The 17,812-nt window shown below is 56.6% G+C and overlaps 7 protein-coding genes across 7 annotated transcripts; 3 read left to right on the top strand and 4 right to left on the bottom strand.

The window, feature by feature from the left end:
- Positions 1-2,327: 2,327 nt before the first annotated feature.
- On the top strand, positions 2,328-3,431 carry PHSY_000558 (hypothetical protein; the record flags this gene model as incomplete). Its single annotated transcript, XM_012331195.1, has 1 exon — positions 2,328-3,431. The coding sequence occupies one exon, from the start codon at positions 2,328-2,330 to the stop codon at positions 3,429-3,431; it is 1,104 nt and encodes a 367-aa protein (XP_012186585.1).
- Positions 3,432-3,507: 76 nt separating this feature from the next.
- Positions 3,508-6,405, top strand: PHSY_000557 (hypothetical protein; the record flags this gene model as incomplete). Its single annotated transcript, XM_012331194.1, has 2 exons — positions 3,508-3,590; positions 3,843-6,405. The coding sequence occupies 2 exons, from the start codon at positions 3,508-3,510 to the stop codon at positions 6,403-6,405; spliced, it is 2,646 nt and encodes an 881-aa protein (XP_012186584.1).
- Positions 6,406-6,536: 131 nt separating this feature from the next.
- PHSY_000556 (hypothetical protein) lies at positions 6,537-9,032 on the bottom strand (the record flags this gene model as incomplete). Its single annotated transcript, XM_012331193.1, has 1 exon — positions 6,537-9,032. The coding sequence occupies one exon, from the start codon at positions 9,030-9,032 to the stop codon at positions 6,537-6,539; it is 2,496 nt and encodes an 831-aa protein (XP_012186583.1).
- Positions 9,033-9,511: 479 nt separating this feature from the next.
- PHSY_000555 (hypothetical protein) lies at positions 9,512-10,192 on the top strand (the record flags this gene model as incomplete). Its single annotated transcript, XM_012331192.1, has 1 exon — positions 9,512-10,192. One exon carries the CDS (start codon positions 9,512-9,514, stop codon positions 10,190-10,192), a length of 681 nt encoding a protein of 226 aa, XP_012186582.1.
- A 176-nt stretch (positions 10,193-10,368) lies between these two features.
- PHSY_000554 (hypothetical protein) lies at positions 10,369-14,355 on the bottom strand (the record flags this gene model as incomplete). Its single annotated transcript, XM_012331191.1, has 1 exon — positions 10,369-14,355. One exon carries the CDS (start codon positions 14,353-14,355, stop codon positions 10,369-10,371), a length of 3,987 nt encoding a protein of 1,328 aa, XP_012186581.1.
- A 2,006-nt stretch (positions 14,356-16,361) lies between these two features.
- PHSY_000553 (hypothetical protein) lies at positions 16,362-16,652 on the bottom strand (the record flags this gene model as incomplete). Its single annotated transcript, XM_012331190.1, has 1 exon — positions 16,362-16,652. One exon carries the CDS (start codon positions 16,650-16,652, stop codon positions 16,362-16,364), a length of 291 nt encoding a protein of 96 aa, XP_012186580.1.
- A 495-nt stretch (positions 16,653-17,147) lies between these two features.
- PHSY_000552 (hypothetical protein) lies at positions 17,148-17,576 on the bottom strand (the record flags this gene model as incomplete). The annotated part of the gene is made up of 1 exon (XM_012331189.1): positions 17,148-17,576. The coding sequence occupies one exon, from the start codon at positions 17,574-17,576 to the stop codon at positions 17,148-17,150; it is 429 nt and encodes a 142-aa protein (XP_012186579.1).
- Between the last annotated feature and the right edge of the window lie 236 nt (positions 17,577-17,812).

The raw sequence follows: 17,812 nt of genomic DNA, 5'->3' as shown, positions 1-17,812 counted from the left end.
CTTCAGTTCCAAACACCAAAGGCCTGCTCCCAGACGAATACATAGCAGTTCAACAACAATGTAAGCATTCGAAAAGCAACGAGTCAATGTCAAAGATTTTCTCCCTTGAGCGTGCGTGTAGGGGACATAGCGTTGACGATGGATCTTCCGACCATCCAGCGAGAGAAAAGGGTCGGCGCCGTGTTTGACGTGAAGCGCAGGGGCGACTCGCTTGCGCAATGTGACAGTAGAGAGGGAAAATCAGCGCAGACGCGATTTCTGGCTAAATTTGATCTAAGCCTTGGTGTGCGCTGGTGGGTCACTTTTTTTGTCTGGCGGGATCAACACTCGGTGTCGCGCCTGTCAGCACGTTTCTGTGACTTCTGCGCTGAGCCATCGACCTCATTTCGAGGAATCAGCTTGAGCTCGCTGTGCCTTTCGGACGTTGCAAAAGGCTTATAAGACTCTTCCTGGCTGTCGTGCAGGCTTGCTTCCCTACCACATCTTTCTACTCCGCTGATGACTACCTTCCTTCCGTTTCAGATCATACCTTTGTCCCTGCGTCGATATGGCGAAACGAAAAAATAAAAACAGAAAGCTTCGCCAAACAGGCAAAGAGCGGCAGGAAGGCAAAGAATCAGAAAACGAACAGGCAGAATCGCCGCCACCTCTGCCGCCGCCGCCGTCCGCCGAGGTCGTGAGGGCAAAGTCGCCACCATTGCCGCTCGCTGAGGTCGCGATTCCCATCCCCGTCCAGACCTTTGCGTTCATGCGCCTTCCTTACGAGCTGCGATCCCTGGTGATATGTTTTGCGCTTCACGAGGCGCGTAGGCCGGCGGAAGGGTCGCGCCGAAGAAAGAGTCGTCGCGAGGTTGGCGATGTTCTTTGCGCATGCTCTCACGTGCACCAACTAGCGATCCCTCGCCTTTATGCCCGCCTCGAGTGGTGGAGGATCCCGGATGCAAATCGGTTGCTTGAAGCGCTCTATTCGCATCCAGAATACGCTTTGCATGTTCGCGAGCTGCACATTTCTAAAGGCGATGAGGACACCTACAACTCTCATCGTGCATTTCAAGTGGTCGATGCTTTGAAGTCAGGTCTACAAGGGCTCAATACCTCGGTAAACAAGCTGCAACGACTGTCATTATCCTTCACATCAGATTTTGCGGATAGAGCTTTCGACGTTTTCCGGACGTTCGAGCCTTTGAAGTTCCGATGCCAAGCGAAACATGATCCATTTATCGGCAACACTTACCCTTCGCAGCGGCTCAATTTCAAAAGTCTCGTCGGAAATGAACGCCCGGACCACGGCTGCCTCTCAAGGCTCGAGGTATTGGACTTGATTGGCTTCGAGTTCGATGAGGCAACCGCCTCTTTGCTATCAAATTTACCAAATCTACGGGCGCTCTTCATTACCGGGAATCAAGGTGTTCTGCCACTCAACTGGGCCAAGGCGATTCGTGTCGTGCTCTCTACGGGCAAAACGAGGGCAAATCTCGAACTTTTTGGTGCAATGGATTGTTCTCCTTCGGTCCGTGCTGACCTGCATCGGCTCCTGGGTATCTGCGTACCTTGGTTTTCACTTAAAAGCGCCTCCACGACCAAAGTATCCCTTCGATTTTCTTGGATTGGCTGTTATGAAATCGATGCAGTCGACGGCCCTCGCTGCGCGAGATGCTACTTTGATCCACAGCAAGCCTACATCGAACCGAACAACACGGAGAATCAGGCTTCTCCTGATACAACACAAGTAGGAGTATGTCCAGACAAGCCTCGGAGGTCCGGTCTTCCCTTCGATTTATGCCCAACACACTACAAGAACATTTTTCCCGAGTTCAATGTCGGACAGACAATCCAAGACGAGGCTGACTTTGTCCGGCGCAGGGCATTGGAATGTCTGCGATGGTTTTGAGCGGTTCGAATCGCTGAGATGCGTCCGAGAGATCATCGCGCTTCGAGCCTGGTTCGGCCATTTGATGTAGCAAAAGGGAAGCGAGCATCAATGCCAAGAGCGCTAGGTAAAGTCAGTTGCGGCAAGCGGGGAAAATCGCATCCACACGACGATTTTCTAGCGCCACCACCGAAATTTTCGAACCTCGACTCCAACGTGCAGCGCTTCCTGCGATCCACAACTGCATTCGCGCAGCTGACCTGCAAACAGCATACAAGTTGGACGCCATCTACCGCGAACAGCATTCGCCTCTTGCACACGCAACGAAACGCACCTCAACTTCGCGGACGAAGCTATAAGAAGTTGCACTCCTGCCAGGTCGTCCTCTCTTTGTCGCTCCGATTTCTCCTCCCACCTCACTCGAACTTTTTTGTCCAGTAAAGCAGCCTTAAGCCCAATGCTGAACAGCAACAACAACACGAACGAATTTCAGCTCGACATTATGCCGTTCCCGTTCCTAAAGCTACCACGAGAGATCCAGATCATCATCATGGAATTCGCACTCGCCGTAGACGATGTGACGAACCACGTAAAAGCCAGTTCAGACCTCATCAGCTGTTTAACGGTTAGCTCGTATATGTATTGGCTGAGCCTCCCCATCGCGCATCGTCATGTGCGGTGTCAGGGTTTTGTCAAGTCACACTGGCTGTTTCGCGCCTCGGTCGACATGCACCTTCGAAACTATTGGATCAAGATGAGAACGTTAGCACTACACGTTCAGCATCCTCCTCGAGCGGTCAAACCTCCTTGGTTCGACTATCATCCGTGTCGAGTGAATGAGGCCCGTCTCATCGTCATCCTTGCTCGTGCCATTAGTTACGCGCTCTGGGAAGTTCCAGTCCCCTCGGGTCTGGACACTTTGGAGCTGGCTGTACCGAGGGAGAGAATGCGAGAGGTCGCCGAGACTCTTGACCTTCTGTATCCAGCTTGCTTCATATGGCGAGAACCCAGGGGCAAGCCGTACACGGATGTTCGAGGCAGCGGTCACGCTTCGTTACTTTGTATGGTGGAACGCTACGATGGCTTCTTCAATTGGCTCTGTTGGGTCAGCGACCTGGAGGTTCCGCTGTATCTAGACACGGAGACGGCGATGCTGCTTGTTCAACATTCGAGGCTCAACACCCTGACGATACGCCTACAGTATGAGGTGCGCGAGTCTTGGAGACAGCTGTACTACCTTATGCTATGCGATCAGACTCACTCTACTCTTAAGCTTTTGGTTCTCTCGTGCCCCGAACGCGCACAACGCCGCCGTCTCGAGGAGGATCTAGGCGTATGCTTGCCGTACATGTCCCTGAAAATCGGAACGAAGGCGTTAATGTTCAGTTGCACAGATGCCAAGGACCCTCGTGGCTCATGTCTTAAATCCCACTACTTGGGAAACAGTCATGACAAGACGACATGCCCAAGATGCTGCGTGCTCTTCAACCAAACAACATCCTGCTCCGCGAACGAACGCATGGACGTGGACACTTTTCAAACGGGTCATCGCTCCGTATAGTGTCCACATGGGCCAGCGTAAGAATGCGGCTTCACAACGCGACTTTGGACTCTGCGAGCTGCACTATGCAGAAATTATGCAGGTCGACCGAAACAAGGACGATGATCAAGAAACGATAGCAAAGGATCTGCGTTGGGCGGCTCTACAGCGGGTTCGTTGGTACGATCCCGAGGATAGGTGGTAGGCTGTGGCTGATGTGTCTTGACTCATTCTTGTCCTGTATTCGGATATCATGCAATCGCTATGTCGTTATCAAGAACAGAGGCTCGTTGGCGGAGCGACTGTCGAAGTGTGTCAATACCAGGCGAGTCCTGTCTGACGTTGGACGTGAGCTGAAAGGTTGTAGAAACGAGCCATCTTTCGTTGGGGTGGCACTCTTTGACGGCGGCGTTGTCTCTAATTTTCCATCAGGTCGCGCTTGTCAGGTCGACGTGTCCTGCCGGATCTTGCGATTTTCCTGCACGGACCTTTGCAAGAACTCGTTCTTCACCCAACTCTCCTTCTTCCTGTCCACCACAAATCCATCCCTCACCCTGTCATCGGGATCCTCCAGGGTGTCGGAACGATGGATCGACTACTGAACCTTCAAACGGCGCTCTCGCTCGGCTACGTCGGGAGTATGGTGCTCGCCGCTCACTTGCTGTCCGTCTCCGTCCTTCCTCGCACCGCCTCTCGCAAAACCCGCGGTATCTTCCTCTGGCTCGTCTTCGACGCGATCTGTCACCTCACCCTCGAAGCGTCCTTCCTCTACCTCTCCACCCAAAACCGGACCGTCAACGCCTCCTCCTCGTTCTTCGGTCAGCTGTGGAAGGAGTACGCACTAGCGGATGCACGATGGGGTACGGCGGACGCAACGCTCGTAGCGATGGAGTGGGTGACCGTGCTGCTGGCGGGTCCGTTGGCGGGGTACTGCGCGTGGCTGTTGGCGAAAGGAGATGTGGGCTACCACTACTGGGTGGTGGTGCTGTGTACGGGGGAGATTTATGGTGGGTGGATGACGTTCGCGCCGGAGTGGTTGACGGGGAGTGCGGGGTTGAAGACGGACGATTGGTTGTTGCTGTGGGGGTATCTGGTGGTGATGAACCTGGTGTGGGTGGTGGTGCCGATTTGGCTGATGGTGGACAGCTATGGGTTTGTGGTGGAGAGTTTGCGGACGAGTCGTGTGGAAGATACGACGGTCGTCGGAAGGAATGACAAGGAAAGGAGGGTTGAGAAGGTCAAGGCGCCGACGATGGCGCGCAGCTTGACTTCGACGAGAGGCCTTTCCGGCTCGGCATACCTTTTAGCTCTCGCAGCGCTGTTCATCTACGTCATGCCCACAGCAGCAGCCGCGCAGCAGACGTACGATCCCCTGGCAACAACGACCTTACTACCCATTCCTCCTTCCGACCGCTCTGAACCCTTCACCACCACCCTGCGCAACTTTTTGGTGCCTCTGCTCCTCCCGCTCGGCCTGCTCACCTTTTCGTTCAGCGTCGGTGCCGTCCAAGTCGCAGACAAGGCGCTGCGCAAAACGCGCAAGTCCAACCGCATCCGTCGACGCAAATTCCTCTCCACCCTCGACATCGACGAGAAGACGCAGGGAGCTCGGAACATCGTCGGCTTCTTCCACCCGTACTGCAACGCCGGTGGTGGCGGAGAACGTGTTCTGTACGAAGCTGTGCAGCTGCACCTTGCGTTGGATCCGAAGTGTATCATCGCTGTGTACACGGGTGACTTTCCTGGTGCGTCGAAGGAGGAGATCCTCGGCAAGGCGTCGAGTCGATTCGGAATCGAGCTGGATTCCAGCCGAATTCTCATGATCCCGTTAGGCAGACGCTGGATGGTGGAGGATACGACGTGGAAACGTTTCACGCTGTTGGGGCAGAGCTACGGCAGCATATGGTTGGCGTTCGAGGCGCTGTCGAGCTTGATACCCGATGTGTACATCGACACGATGGGGTACGCATTCACCTTCCCAGTAGCCAGACTGTTCAAACGCGATCTTCCCGTAGGCGGGTACGTCCACTACCCGGTCATCTCGACGGATATGCTCGAGAGGGTGAGGAGTCGGGTCGGCGGACACACGAATGCGTCGAGCGCGAATTCGAGCGTCAAGACGTTTGTCAAACTGGCGTACTACAGGTTGTTCGCGTGGGTGTACGGGTGGGTGCTTAGGCGGGCGGATGTTGTCGTTGCGAATGGCAGTTGGACCCAGGCACATCTGAAGCAACTCACGGGAAAGCCAGTTGAAAAAGTCTACCCGCCTTGCGATACGGACGAGATGGCCGGGTTCGCACTCGAAGCACGAACGCACACCATCGTTTCCCTCGCCCAGTTTCGTCCAGAAAAGGAACACCCCCAGCAACTGCACATCCTCCGCGAACTCCTCTCCACCCACCCGCACTTAGCGAACACCGTCAAACTCGTCATCATGGGTAGCTCGCGCAACGTCGACGACGAGCACCGCATCTCGCTGCTCCGACAACTCTGCACTTCGCTTCAGCTAGACGATCACGTCGAGTTCGTCGTCAACGCCGACTTCAAAGAAATCCTCAAAAGGCTGCAGACGGCAAGTGTAGGCGTCAGCACCATGAAGGACGAACATTTCGGGATCGGCGTCGTCGAGTTCATGGCGAGCGGCTTGGTGACGGTCAGTCATAGGTCGGCGGGTCCGTGGTTGGATATCGCCGTTCCTTCGGCGAATCACCCTCTACCGAAGGAGAAGGCTGCAGCGATACAGCAGGAAGGGAAGGAAGTGGCGGTGGGGTATCACGCAGAAACAGTGGAGGAGTTCGCGTCGGTGCTAGCCGAGATCTTTGAACTGCAGGACAAGAACCCAGACAAAGTGCTGCAGATGAGGGAGGCTGCGAGGGAAAGAGCGAGACGTGTTTTCGGGAGAAAGGCGTTTGTCGAGGCATGGCAAGAGAAGCTTTGGTCGAGGTTGGAGGGCAAGACGCAGAAGATAAACAAGCAAAACAAGAAGGATCAATGACATTCAAAAATGTTTTCATTTATCGACGAGGTCTGCACAGTCTCATCCGGATAACGGCTCTGAGATTGGCTGTGGCATTGACGCTTGCGTTGCAAGGTCGAATGGGAGACACGAAGGCTGCGCTGCCTACATCAACAGCGTTCAAAGACCCGATACAGATCAGGGAGATTGGCGACTTGAATCACGTACTCGTTGGTCGCCTTGCTCGGCACGTACTTGCCTCTGGATTTGGCCATGCTGTCGAACCAGAGATGCTGAACCTTCCTTTTGGATGCTTCCTGCTCTTCTTCGCGCTCCTTTTCTGCACGGGCTTCCTCCTGCTGTCGCTGCGCCACGTCAACCGAAGCCTCCTCGCTGATATTTGCTGCTGTAGCTGCTTCTGCTGCTGGTGTCACCGCTGCTGCCGCTGGTGGCGGACAGGGTGTGCAGCTCCAGGCGAGCTGTCGTGCAAACGTATCAAAGCATTCTTGCTCGTCCGACCAACCCACACGCGTCGCCATTCTCACCAGCAGCTGCGGCAGACGATCAAATTCGATGGCACTGCCGTAGACGCCACTCCCGGAAAGGAGACTCGGAAGTGCCTCGATTGTCCGCTTCTCGGCGTCCAGACACACTGAAAAATATTCTTGGATCATCTCGGCGTTGCCGACCAGCAGCTGGACAATCTTTTCCCTTGTCGCCTCGATGCTTCCCGAGTCGTCTTCGGGGATACCGACCGTGTCTTGGAGTGCCAAACGAACGAGATCGTCGAGCTTGGGTGCAGGATCCAGTCGGATCCGACTCAAACTGCCAAATTGACGAAGGACGAGCTGGTAAGCAAACTCACGGATCATGGCGTCGTGATTGACGAGCAGCAACCTCGTTTCGTGCTGTACCAGGCTAAGGCCCTTGCGAAGATCAACGACGCCGACGAAGGTGTGATTTTGGACGACGTCGGTAAGATTTCGATGTTGGGCTTTTGAGATCTGCGCTCGCAAATGTCGTACAGATGTCAGGGAGCAGTCTGAGTCAGAGATGCGGACATTGAGCGATTCTCGACCGCGTTTGATTAACGAGCCGACACTGGTGCTACCGCCGTCGCCATCGGTGTTTGCGAACGAGGCGCTGCTTTCCACGTTGGCAGCCCAGTGTGGCACGGACGTCGAGGCCTCGTTGTCTGCTGCTAGGTCTGCCATGGTTGCATCGGAAGGTGCAGACTCCAGGCCATCAGACTCGAGGGCGCGCTTCTTGCCGATGGCTTTGGACCCAAACATGGCATCAAGCGTCCTCGTCTTTGCATCGACACGGACCAGATGCTGTGGATATCCCTTGGATGAAGAGACGGGACCGGAGCTGTCCGATTTGCGAACAGAATTGACGGGGCTGTGGGTGCCGCTTGCGCCGCTACTGCTGCTACTGCTGGTAGCCTCCCCCAGAGGCGGTCTCGACACGTGCTCGGTCACTCTTGGCGCAACCGCTGAAGATGCTGAGGTGACACCTACATCGGGGGCAAGAATAGGAAGGACCGCTTGCGAAAAGGTGAAAGTCCTGCTCGAGTTGGCACCGGCCAGCAGTTTCTGTACATCTTGGCAAATGTGCTCGACAATCTCCTCCTCGTGCAGGAAATGAACCTCCTTTTTGGTAGGATGCACATTGACATCGACGTTTGCCGGATTGACTGTGATGGACAGGTAGACCCACGGATGGCCACCCTTGGGCAGGAGCGTAGCGTAGAGCGCTTCGATGGATCGTTTGAGCAAAGGGCAATCGACGAGACGATTGTTGATGAAGCATAGCATGGTGGTTCGTTTGCTGCTCCAATTGGCGCCGCTGACCCAGCCGTGACACTGGAATCCGAGATTGCCGTCCGCGACACCTTTGAGCTGTACTAGTTCGCGCGCGACTGCGTTGCCGTGCAAAGTTCGGATCGTGTCCAGGGTAGAGTTAGTCGGAGACGAGGGAGTGTTGAGATCGGTGGCATTGCTGGAAGCTTTGCGACAGACGAACCCAACGCCTTTGCCTCCGTAGTGGACGGCGTATTTGGAGACGACGTCGAGCGCACGATTGTATTCGTCAGCCGCGCTACGCAAGGCTCTACGACGTTGAGGAACGTTATAGAAGAGGTCCTCTGCGGTGATGAGCGTTCCGTCTGTTCCTGCGCATTGCTTTGGATCGGCGCTCTGACCAGGTTTGGAAGGGGTGAGGCTGCCGTTGGCGTAATAGGCTCGAAAGGCACAGTCCTGATGTTTGGTCTTGGAGACGACATTCATGGACGCGGTGACGTAGCTGATGCTGGCGAGCGCCTCACCTCTGAAGCCGAAGGTGGACATGTTTTCGAGATCGCCAAAGTCTCGCAGCTTGGAGGTTGCGAAGCGTTCGCAAAGCAGAGGCAGGTCAGAGGGCTGGATGCCGGAGCCATTGTCTTGAATCTGTAGCATCTTGATACCGCCTTCCTTGAGGGTGATACGGATGAGGGTGGCGCCTGCGTCGAGCGAGTTTTCGATGAGCTCCTTAAGCGCATTGGCGGGACGATGTATAATTTCGCCGGCTGCGATGCGATTGACGACACTTTCGTCGAGCCGTTTGATGGGTCGGTAACGAGACGACTCTGCCTCGGGCGAGAGCTGCTGCTCTGTTTCGTCTGCCATACTGAAGAGCGTCAATGCAGTACAGGCGAGCAATAGGATGGATGGAGTCGAGAAGGGTGGGCGGTCCTATATACTAGTGGAGGCATCTGCATCGCTGAGCATGGAGGTGTGCGATGGGGCTGAGTCGAAATGAAGTGGCAGTCGAGTCAAGCCTCGGGGTGACTGGTGGCTACTTTCATGTCGGCGTAGCGATTCTTTACGACATGACAGTCCAATCAAGGTGATACAGTAGACGTGATGGTCGTTGTGCTTGAGGGGGAGAGATGGTCGGTGCGTTTATGTGAGTGTGGCTGAGCTGTGCGTCGGTAGAAGTTCCGAAAGTGTTGATCTTTGACAGTTCTTGCGCCCAACTCTACGCGTCGCGTAAATTGTGACGGCCAAGGCTCTCTCTTTTCCGCCTTCTCTTCTTCCATCCTTCCAGCCATCACAACCATCACAACCATCACACTCACATCTCGCTCTTCTGCCTCACTGTCACAATGTCACAACCAGGCTCGCCAACCACACCTGAACCCTCCTCGTCCACCGTCTCACCCTCCAAATCATCCAAACCCCAACGCGGCACCTCCATCTTCCCCACAGCCCGAGTCTCGCGCATCATCAAGGCGGACCGCGACGTCGACATCTGCTCCAAAGAAGCCACCTTCCTCATCAGCATCGCCACCGAAATCTTCATCAAGAAACTGACAGACGAAGCCTACACCAACGCAAAGCTGGACAAACGCAAGAACGTCTTCTACAAGGATCTGTCAAGGGCGGTTCAGCAGAACGAGCATCTGGAGTTCCTGAAGGATGCTATTCCTACACCGGTGGCGCTGTCCACCGCGTTGGAAGCGAGAGAGAACAAGGCGCAGCAGAAGCAGCTCGAAGAGGAGATGATTCTGGAAGGCACGCTGCAGGACGAAGAAGAAGACGAAGAGGAGGTGGAGGAAGACGAGGAAGATGACGAGGGCGACGACGGCGAGGCCGCAGAAGAGAATGCAGACGGAGCAGAGCAACAAGCCGATGCTGAGCCAGCCCAAGATGCAGCTGCAGAGTCGCAGCCCTCGAAACCTACCAAAAAGAAGGCTGCTTCCAAGAAAAGCCCTTCCAAATCCCAGCCTTCGGTCCAAACACAAGACGACAGCCAGCACGACGACATGGACCAAGACGACGACTAGATTTTCCTCCTCAAAACGCCCGTCCCTGCTGCTTCCCCCGCACGTCGACTCGGCATCGCATCCCACACCATGTACTTTTAGACTCATCCGCAATCCACCAACATTCTCATTCATTCACGCACACAGAACTCCAGATGCAGATGTATGACACTGTCTATTCGAGTAACACATCACCTTCAGGCCAAACTGCCGCCCATGGAAATCGCCGCCGCCGTACGATCGCTTCCCTCCAACAGCTGACCGAACAGTCCACTGGCCGACTCCTCACTGCGCATCTGCAGCATGTAAATAATCCCCGTCCTGTTGCCCTGATCGCTCAACTCGACCGCCACTCCCACCTTGCCCACACGCTCCACGCCGTCCGTCAGCACGATCGTCGAGATGAGCGTCTTGCGATCGTTCTCCACCACCAACTGCCTGATGTCATCCGGCAGGATGTGGAACAGCTTCAACCGTGCGTTTCCCAACGACTTCCACTGCGCGTGTGACTGCTTGAGGAACAGCTTGCAGCGCATCTGCGCAGACACGGTGCTTCGGAACGGTCCCTGTCGCTTCTGAACCGGGCTCGAAGGTGGCGAAACGTCCGTGCCACGTTCGCCACGTTCGCGTCCCTCCTTCATCATGGCGGAAGGAAGTTTGGGCGCAGAAGAGCCGGTGCTGGACACGGATCGCGTGCGGATGAACGATCGCCCGCCGCCCTCGACTTCGTCCGAGGTGCGTCCATCCCCAGACGAGCTGTGCGATGGCTGGCGCAGATTCGGTGCAGAAGGTCGACGCATGGCTTCGCGTGTTCCCATACCGTTGGGAGGTGGACGAGGCGGTCCGGGCGCCCACGATACACCTCCCGGAGGCGGTCGTCCCATGGGCGATCGGGGAGCGCCGTTCATGAAGGCAGGTCCACCAGGTCCCATGCCAGGCGGAGGTGGCGGTCCCATTCCTGGCCGCACGTGCATCGGACCAAAGCCAGGACTGCTGCCTGGACCGCCACCTGGCCTCTGACCGGGGATCGGACTCGGCCCTCCACGTGGGAATTGCATCGGTCCCCCCGGCCCACCGGGTCCTCCAGGTCCTCCAGTTCCACCAGGTCCTCGCATACCGCCTGGCGAGCGAGGCGGCATGTTGGGATCCTGCATCAGCGGCGGTCGTCCCATGCCCGAGGGTCCATTCGGCCCAAAGCCGCCCGGACCATACCGTGCAGGTCCAAACGCCGGACTCGTGTCGGGCGAGAGCGTGCCACTGGTGGGCGACATCATACCGGGACGCGCCATGGGTGGTCCACGAGGTCCACCCGGTCCGCTGCCCGGTCCAAACTGCGAAGGCGAAGGCGCCCGGGACGAGAATCCCGGATGGCTGCCGTGCGGCAAGATGCCGAGATCCGGTGAGCCAAGCGCAGGTACCTTGGGGAATGACGCGACCGAGTTGAACGAGGCTTGCCGGGACAGATCCGAGCCGATGACAGGCGAGTTGTCTGCTTCGAGGCTGAAGGGTGCCGAACTCGCATGCCCTGCCTCGTCGTGTCCATTGAGAGAAGACGGTGTGATCGAAATGGCGGGTGAGAGCGCGGGTGTGGTGAGACTGGGCGCTCCGGATGCTAGCGTGGCACCCGACGCGACACTGCCACCTGCAGGAGGTGCGGCCATCGTGCTGGCGCCCGTCTTGAGCTTGAGCCCCATGTTGGCTGCAAACTTTTGGCAATCGGCAAAATGCTCCAGCCAACTCTCCTTGGCTTCTCGAGAGTCGGTGTGCACGATGAGCCTTTCCTTCTTCAGGATGGTGATCGACAGCACATTGCCTTGGCCGCCCATATCAGCGACACGCAGATGCTTGCCGGCTAGAGGTGGGTACAGGAGCCACATGTCAGGACCCACGCCGCCACTGGAGAGCTCGGCCTTCTCGCTCGGCGTCATGCGCTCGCAGACCAGGAAGAGGTCGGTGAGCAAGAACATGTGCGCCCTTCGAATCGTGACCTCGGGCCCACCGCTGGAGGGGGTAAAGTGGATCACGACGTCGGCCGACTTGCGCATGGAGCGGGCAAAGGGGATGCCGGGCGGGTTCATCTGTAGCTGACACTTCTTGGGCTTCATGGTAAAGATGTCGAGCGTCCTGGACGTGTCGAGACGCTTCTCGAGCAGCTCGATGGGCTGCGAGAGCGAATTGGTGCGCGAGGATGTGGCTGTGTCGGTAGCGGTCTGCGAGACGCTGTCGTGGACGCTGGCCACCTCGGAATTGCCGCGAATCAGATCGGGCCGCGAAGACGTGAGGGTGGGCTGATCGAGGCTGAGGCCGTTGAGCTGAGCAGTGGGTGGCGCGCCTAGCAGAGGAATGCCTGCGGGTGTAGGAGCGCGGACGGTAGAGGCGGCAGAGCCGGTGCTTGCACCATTGCTGGGTTCTGCCGCTGAGATGCGAGGGGGAGAAGACTTGTTGCCGAAGCTCTGAACAGGCTGCACACTGGGCGATTGCGACTCGGACGCGGAAGTGGCAGAGGAGACACGGTCGCGCGGCGAGTTTTCGCTCGTGACGTTGCTCTCGGCGAAGGAGCTGTCGCGCGACTCGCGGCCTGCAGCCTCGTCAAGCACCGAGACGGCAAGTCTTCGTCTGGATTTGTCGACGAGCTCGTCGAGCTTCTCGTTGGCGCCGACAAGCAGTCGGTGATCGCTTCTTCCCGGCTGGGTGCTTTTCAGAAGGCGCGAGTAGAGCTTCTTGTAGTACTTGAGACGGATGTGCGGGAGCGCAAAGAGTGCATCGAGCGTCCACAGCTCGGTTGGGTCGCGCTTTCGATCGCTGAACACGACAGCTCGACCTTCGGCGTCTGTGGCACCCGAAACTTCCTCGAGGAGCTTGGCGAGGCGCGGATTGGACTGGACGGTGGACCAGGCGTCAAAATCGGCGAGGTAGCCTTCGCAGAAACGCGTGTAGGGCGCCTCGAGGTCGTCGATCCACTTCATGAGCAAGTCGCCGAGTGCTTTGGGCGAAGAAGGGTTGGGACCGATCTCTTTGAGTGCCTTGAGAAAGCCGCGATTGGCTCGGTATATGGCTTCGACGTTGCGAAACATGGTGTCGAGCTCGGGTGGTGGGAAGTTGGAGCGGGACCAGGCGGCGGCGACCTTTTTTATGATCTTGCTGAGCTCGGACACGTAGGCAGCTTCTGTCTCGAGCAGATCGACGAGTGGATTGGTCTTTTTGGCCTTGTCCTTTTCGCTGGCGTCCTTGGAGCCGTCGTCTCCGTTGCCCCCGGCATCGTTGCCGTCGCCTGCTCCGCTGCTGCGCTGTGAGCCGTTGCGATCTGTGAAGCCAGAGCCTGCGCCGCTACTTGAGCCAGGCTGACCGAAGGAGTTGCCGTTGGTGCTCGAGTAGGCGCCGTTGCCGCCAAAACTGCCGCTCGCCGAAAGGGTGGAGCCGGCATTCTGGCTCAAATCGAGATTGAAGGGGTCCGTCTCGGTGAGCGAGTGTGAAGAGGATGAAGGTTGCATACCGCTGGACGGACCGGCGAGCGCATCGAGCAATGCAGCGTTTTTGGGCGCCCCTGGGTCGTGGGACAGAGGAGGAAGTGGTCTTGATTCGGAAGACGAAGCTAGGGGAGATCGAGGCAGCGAGCTTGAGTAGGAGGAGGAAGAAGGGGCTGCGTCGTTGCCGAAGAGCGTGTGAGGTATCGAGAATGGGCTGTGCATGCCACTAGCTGGACCCAAAGGTGGGAGCCTGTCCATTGGAGCTGCCGCCATCATGGTCTGGGTTATGGACGCGAAAGAAGAGCTTGGCGTGGACAGAGCCGGTGTGTGATGAAAGGGTGCGACAGGTGCAGTTGCTAGATAGAAGGTTGGTGGACAAGTCTTACTGCCACTGCTGATGCTGTTGTCGCTTTCCCTGACGGCCTCGTCGTAGTGCTGAGGATTTTGGTGTCCAGATGCGGCTGGCAGAGAAGAAAGGGGACGACTGAACGAATTGCGAGGCGGGTAAGCGCCTTGAAGGATGCTGCTGGCTCGGCACTGATGCGATACTGGTGCAAGTGGAAGGGTGAAGCGCTGTGATGTTGCCGAGTCCGCTTGTTTGCAATCCGGAGCTGTAGTGGGCAACGAGACACCAAGAGGGTGTTGTGTTGGCGATGGTGCGGGTAGTGAGCGTCGAGAGAGGGGGTGGAAATGGTCGGGCGGGTCGCGAGGCGGCATTACGACGTGTATCGGCGCGGCGGTGAGACGAGATGATGGTGATGCATTGGGACAGCAAGAGGAGAGAGTGGGTGTTTATGCAGCAGAGGTTGAGGCGATGCGATGAGAGCGATTGCGAGAGGAAATCGGCGAAGCAGAAAAACCGGCGTGTCAGTGGGAACAAAGGAAAGCGGAGTCGAGCGACGGAAGTGCGCTGACGTTGGGCGGAATGAAGGCAGCCCACGCGGAGATGCAGAGTACGTACAAGGTTCCAAGTTGACTTACGAGTCTATCTTGACGGAGCTTGACAGAAAACCTCGAGACGCAATGATTGCGTATCCAAGGTAGTAGCAGCCAAATGCAGAAGCAGCGATTTACGAGATTACAAGCAGGCGACCGTGACGTTGAAAGCGACAGCGACGACCGAGTATCGGAATGGCAAGAGCCAAGCTGCGATGCACGACTGGGAAGAAGGATCCAGAAGCCAGAAAGAGACTTGCGATGTGCGCGTAAGAGTGATGGTGGGAAGAACGCAAAGACAATTCGGGTGTGCGGATCCTGAAGAGGTGCGAGATGCGAATCGATGCAAGGCGAGGCGAAACCCAAAGTCCAGGTTGTGAAGCGCGGAGCGTGAGGCTGAACGCGATGGAGGCGAGATGTGGAGACACTATCGCCAGAGTATGGGTAATGATGAGCTTGACCGGGATGGTGCGGCTGAAGGAAACAGCGATGGAGGATGGCGTCGAGAAGGTTGGATCGCAAAGCCAAAAGGCAAATCCAGCATAGCGAGCAAAGCGAGCAGCCAAGCACAGTCAAAGCCGACAATTGGGTCGAAGCATGCGCTGCCGCCCTCTCGAGCGCAGCCTGGCTATCCATCGACAGTCGGATTTTTGAATCGCGATCGCACGCTGCTGCTACAGCTCACAGCAGACAGCGAGAAACAACACTCTCACACACGCCAGGCAATTATTTTCTTTTTCTTCTTTTCTTTTTTGGTTGGTCACCTTGGTGCATTCCCAGCCTCTTTTGCCAGCCAGGCGCGACTAGGCGCGACGCTGTGTGACGAATGGTAGCGAGACGAGACGAGGAAAAAAGATAATCGGAGCTTGAACCACACTCGTGCAGCACCACCCCCAAGCAGCCAGCCACCTTGCACTTGGAAATAAGAACACGCACGTCGGCGCACGTAGCTCATGCACCGTGATCAGCACAAATCGCGCTTGGGCAGACGAAGCAGCACGCCAACATACAACGCAGACACACAGACACCGGTCGCCCTGCTACTCTGCAGCGCCAGGGTGTTTTGCCGTTTTGATGTCACGACGACGAATGCAAGCTGCAAATCTCGGCTTTGTGCCCTCGTGTCCCTCGATGGAGTGGCAGCGGGCATATCTCTGTACGTTCAAAGCAGCTCATTGCTCATGCACAAGGCGCACAGGCAAGGCGAGATGCTGTATCTCCAAGTGTTGAAACGCACATGGACTCGTGTACTGGTACCTTCGAGTGCGAAAGCAACCAGGATCATCAGCATCGCAACCCGGCAACGGAGCTCTCTCTGTCCGTATGCATATCGAGAGTAAGGGCTCTTCCGATGCGCAATAAACTAAGCGCAACGTGCAATATTGCTTTCTGATCGACCGCTCCCCCACAGCAAAACAGAGGAAAATCATCCGGAATTCGAGGAAGAGAAAGAGACGTAGTAGCGGGGTTTCAATTTTAGACCCATCCGCTGCCAATCAGCTGTCTGTGTCTCTCGGTTTCTCGAAAATCACAGCCATTTCTCTTTTTTCTCTTGCAGTCTCGGTGTTGGTCTCGGTCGCGACTTTCTTGTTGTTGTTGTTGTTATTGCTGATTGGCGTTGTTTGGAAAGAATTTCGCGGCTGGTAAACACGATGGAGCCTTGCGGGCGGCTTCTCACCTCGAACCGCATCACTACAGCGCGCGACGCAGAACCGTCCGCCCCGTCGGGTCTGTTCAGACGTCTGCAGTTGCTGTTCCGAGCACCAATCAAGTGATCCGCACCGCCCTTAGCATCCTTTCTTCTCCCCCCCGTTGGTTCCGCCGCCGGCGTCGGAGCGGCGATACGTTCGCCTTCGCTTTCCCCTTCCAGAAGAACGGGCAACCTTTGACTGACATTTCCGGTCCAAGACCTGACGCACAACGTAAAGCCAACCACCCGTGATCTGCGGTGCATCGCCAATTTCGGTTGCTACATTCGGCAGAAGCTTCTCCATGCCAGTATCTCTGGCCCTCGCTTCACAGCCGTGAGACGCTCTGAAACGCCGCACTGCTTCTTGACCGCGTTCTGAATCGTCCATTCGGAAGCGAGGACGATCAATCGAATTGACAGCGCGACGGACGGCATGCAGCCTTCGCTCTTGGCGCGCCACGGATCCAGATCATCACCCGATCTCGGTGAATTTCGACGCACCCTTTTTGAGGCTCCATTTTATTATGAATACTTTTGTCTGAACTGCTCTCGAATTCTTTCATTTCACCTCGCTAGACACAATACCAGACGTGCAAATTTTGAGTGACCAATGCTGATGTCTCTCGACCTAACATTCATGTTTCGACGCCAAACTAGCTCGCAGATACAACAACATCATACTCAACCCGACTGAAGATGGACGCGTGACGACCCTCCGAGGACACCCCCCAGCCTCTCGGTCCGGGCAACATGTGTTGAGCAAAGGAAAGCATATCTTCAAAGACCACCACTTGCACGCATTCGAAATTGACATGGAAGCACGACAGCTTTACTCGCGTCCGGAGGAATGGACATGCCCATCGCTCCACCGCCAACAAATCATTCAATACAAGGCCTCAATCCACGGCAAGTCCACCAGCTCCTCTCGACGGCTTCGATCGTCTGTATGGTCGTACGCAGGCGGAGCGTCCTGTCGTCCAACGCGCAACCTCAGCTGCGCCTCACACCATAGGAAACCCGGAAGCCTTCCCGCCAGCGTCTGGATATGATGAACCTTCATCCCCGGCACCTCGAGTGTCGCGCAGGCACTTGCCACCATACCTTTCTCCTTGCTCGAGTCCCGCTCGAGCTTGACGAAGTACCTGATGCAACTGAGCAGACCTTGAAGCGTGTCGAACGTGTCAGAGGGGACGGAGAGGTAGATCTCGACCACGCCGATGAACGGGTCGAACAGAGCAGCTTCAGGTTGCGGAGCTTGAGTGGGAGTGGGGGCGTCGGTGCCGAGCTCCAGGTTGGAGAATTGAGAGCCCATCCTGGGAGGTCAAGGGTCAAGTGCGGATTTGGGGGCGAGGGTTGGAGAGTGAATGGGTTGATGACGACAAAGTCGATGATCACGCAGCGAGATGGATCCTCGATCCCTTACAAAGGGCTTATGATGTGAACAGGAGAATGAGGCTGACTATGAAGGGAAAATGCTCGTAAGAGGAAGGCGAGAAGAGCTGACGATCGACGAAAGAGACGGAGCTTGGGGAGCGTTCAAGTGGGCAG

Source organism: Pseudozyma hubeiensis (assembly GCF_000403515.1).
Source record: "Pseudozyma hubeiensis SY62 DNA, scaffold: PHS8, whole genome shotgun sequence".
Taxonomy (NCBI): Eukaryota; Fungi; Basidiomycota; class Ustilaginomycetes; order Ustilaginales; family Ustilaginaceae; genus Pseudozyma; species Pseudozyma hubeiensis.
The sequence above is the reverse complement of the archived record's forward strand: the minus strand, read 5'-3'. Positions and strand labels throughout refer to the sequence as shown.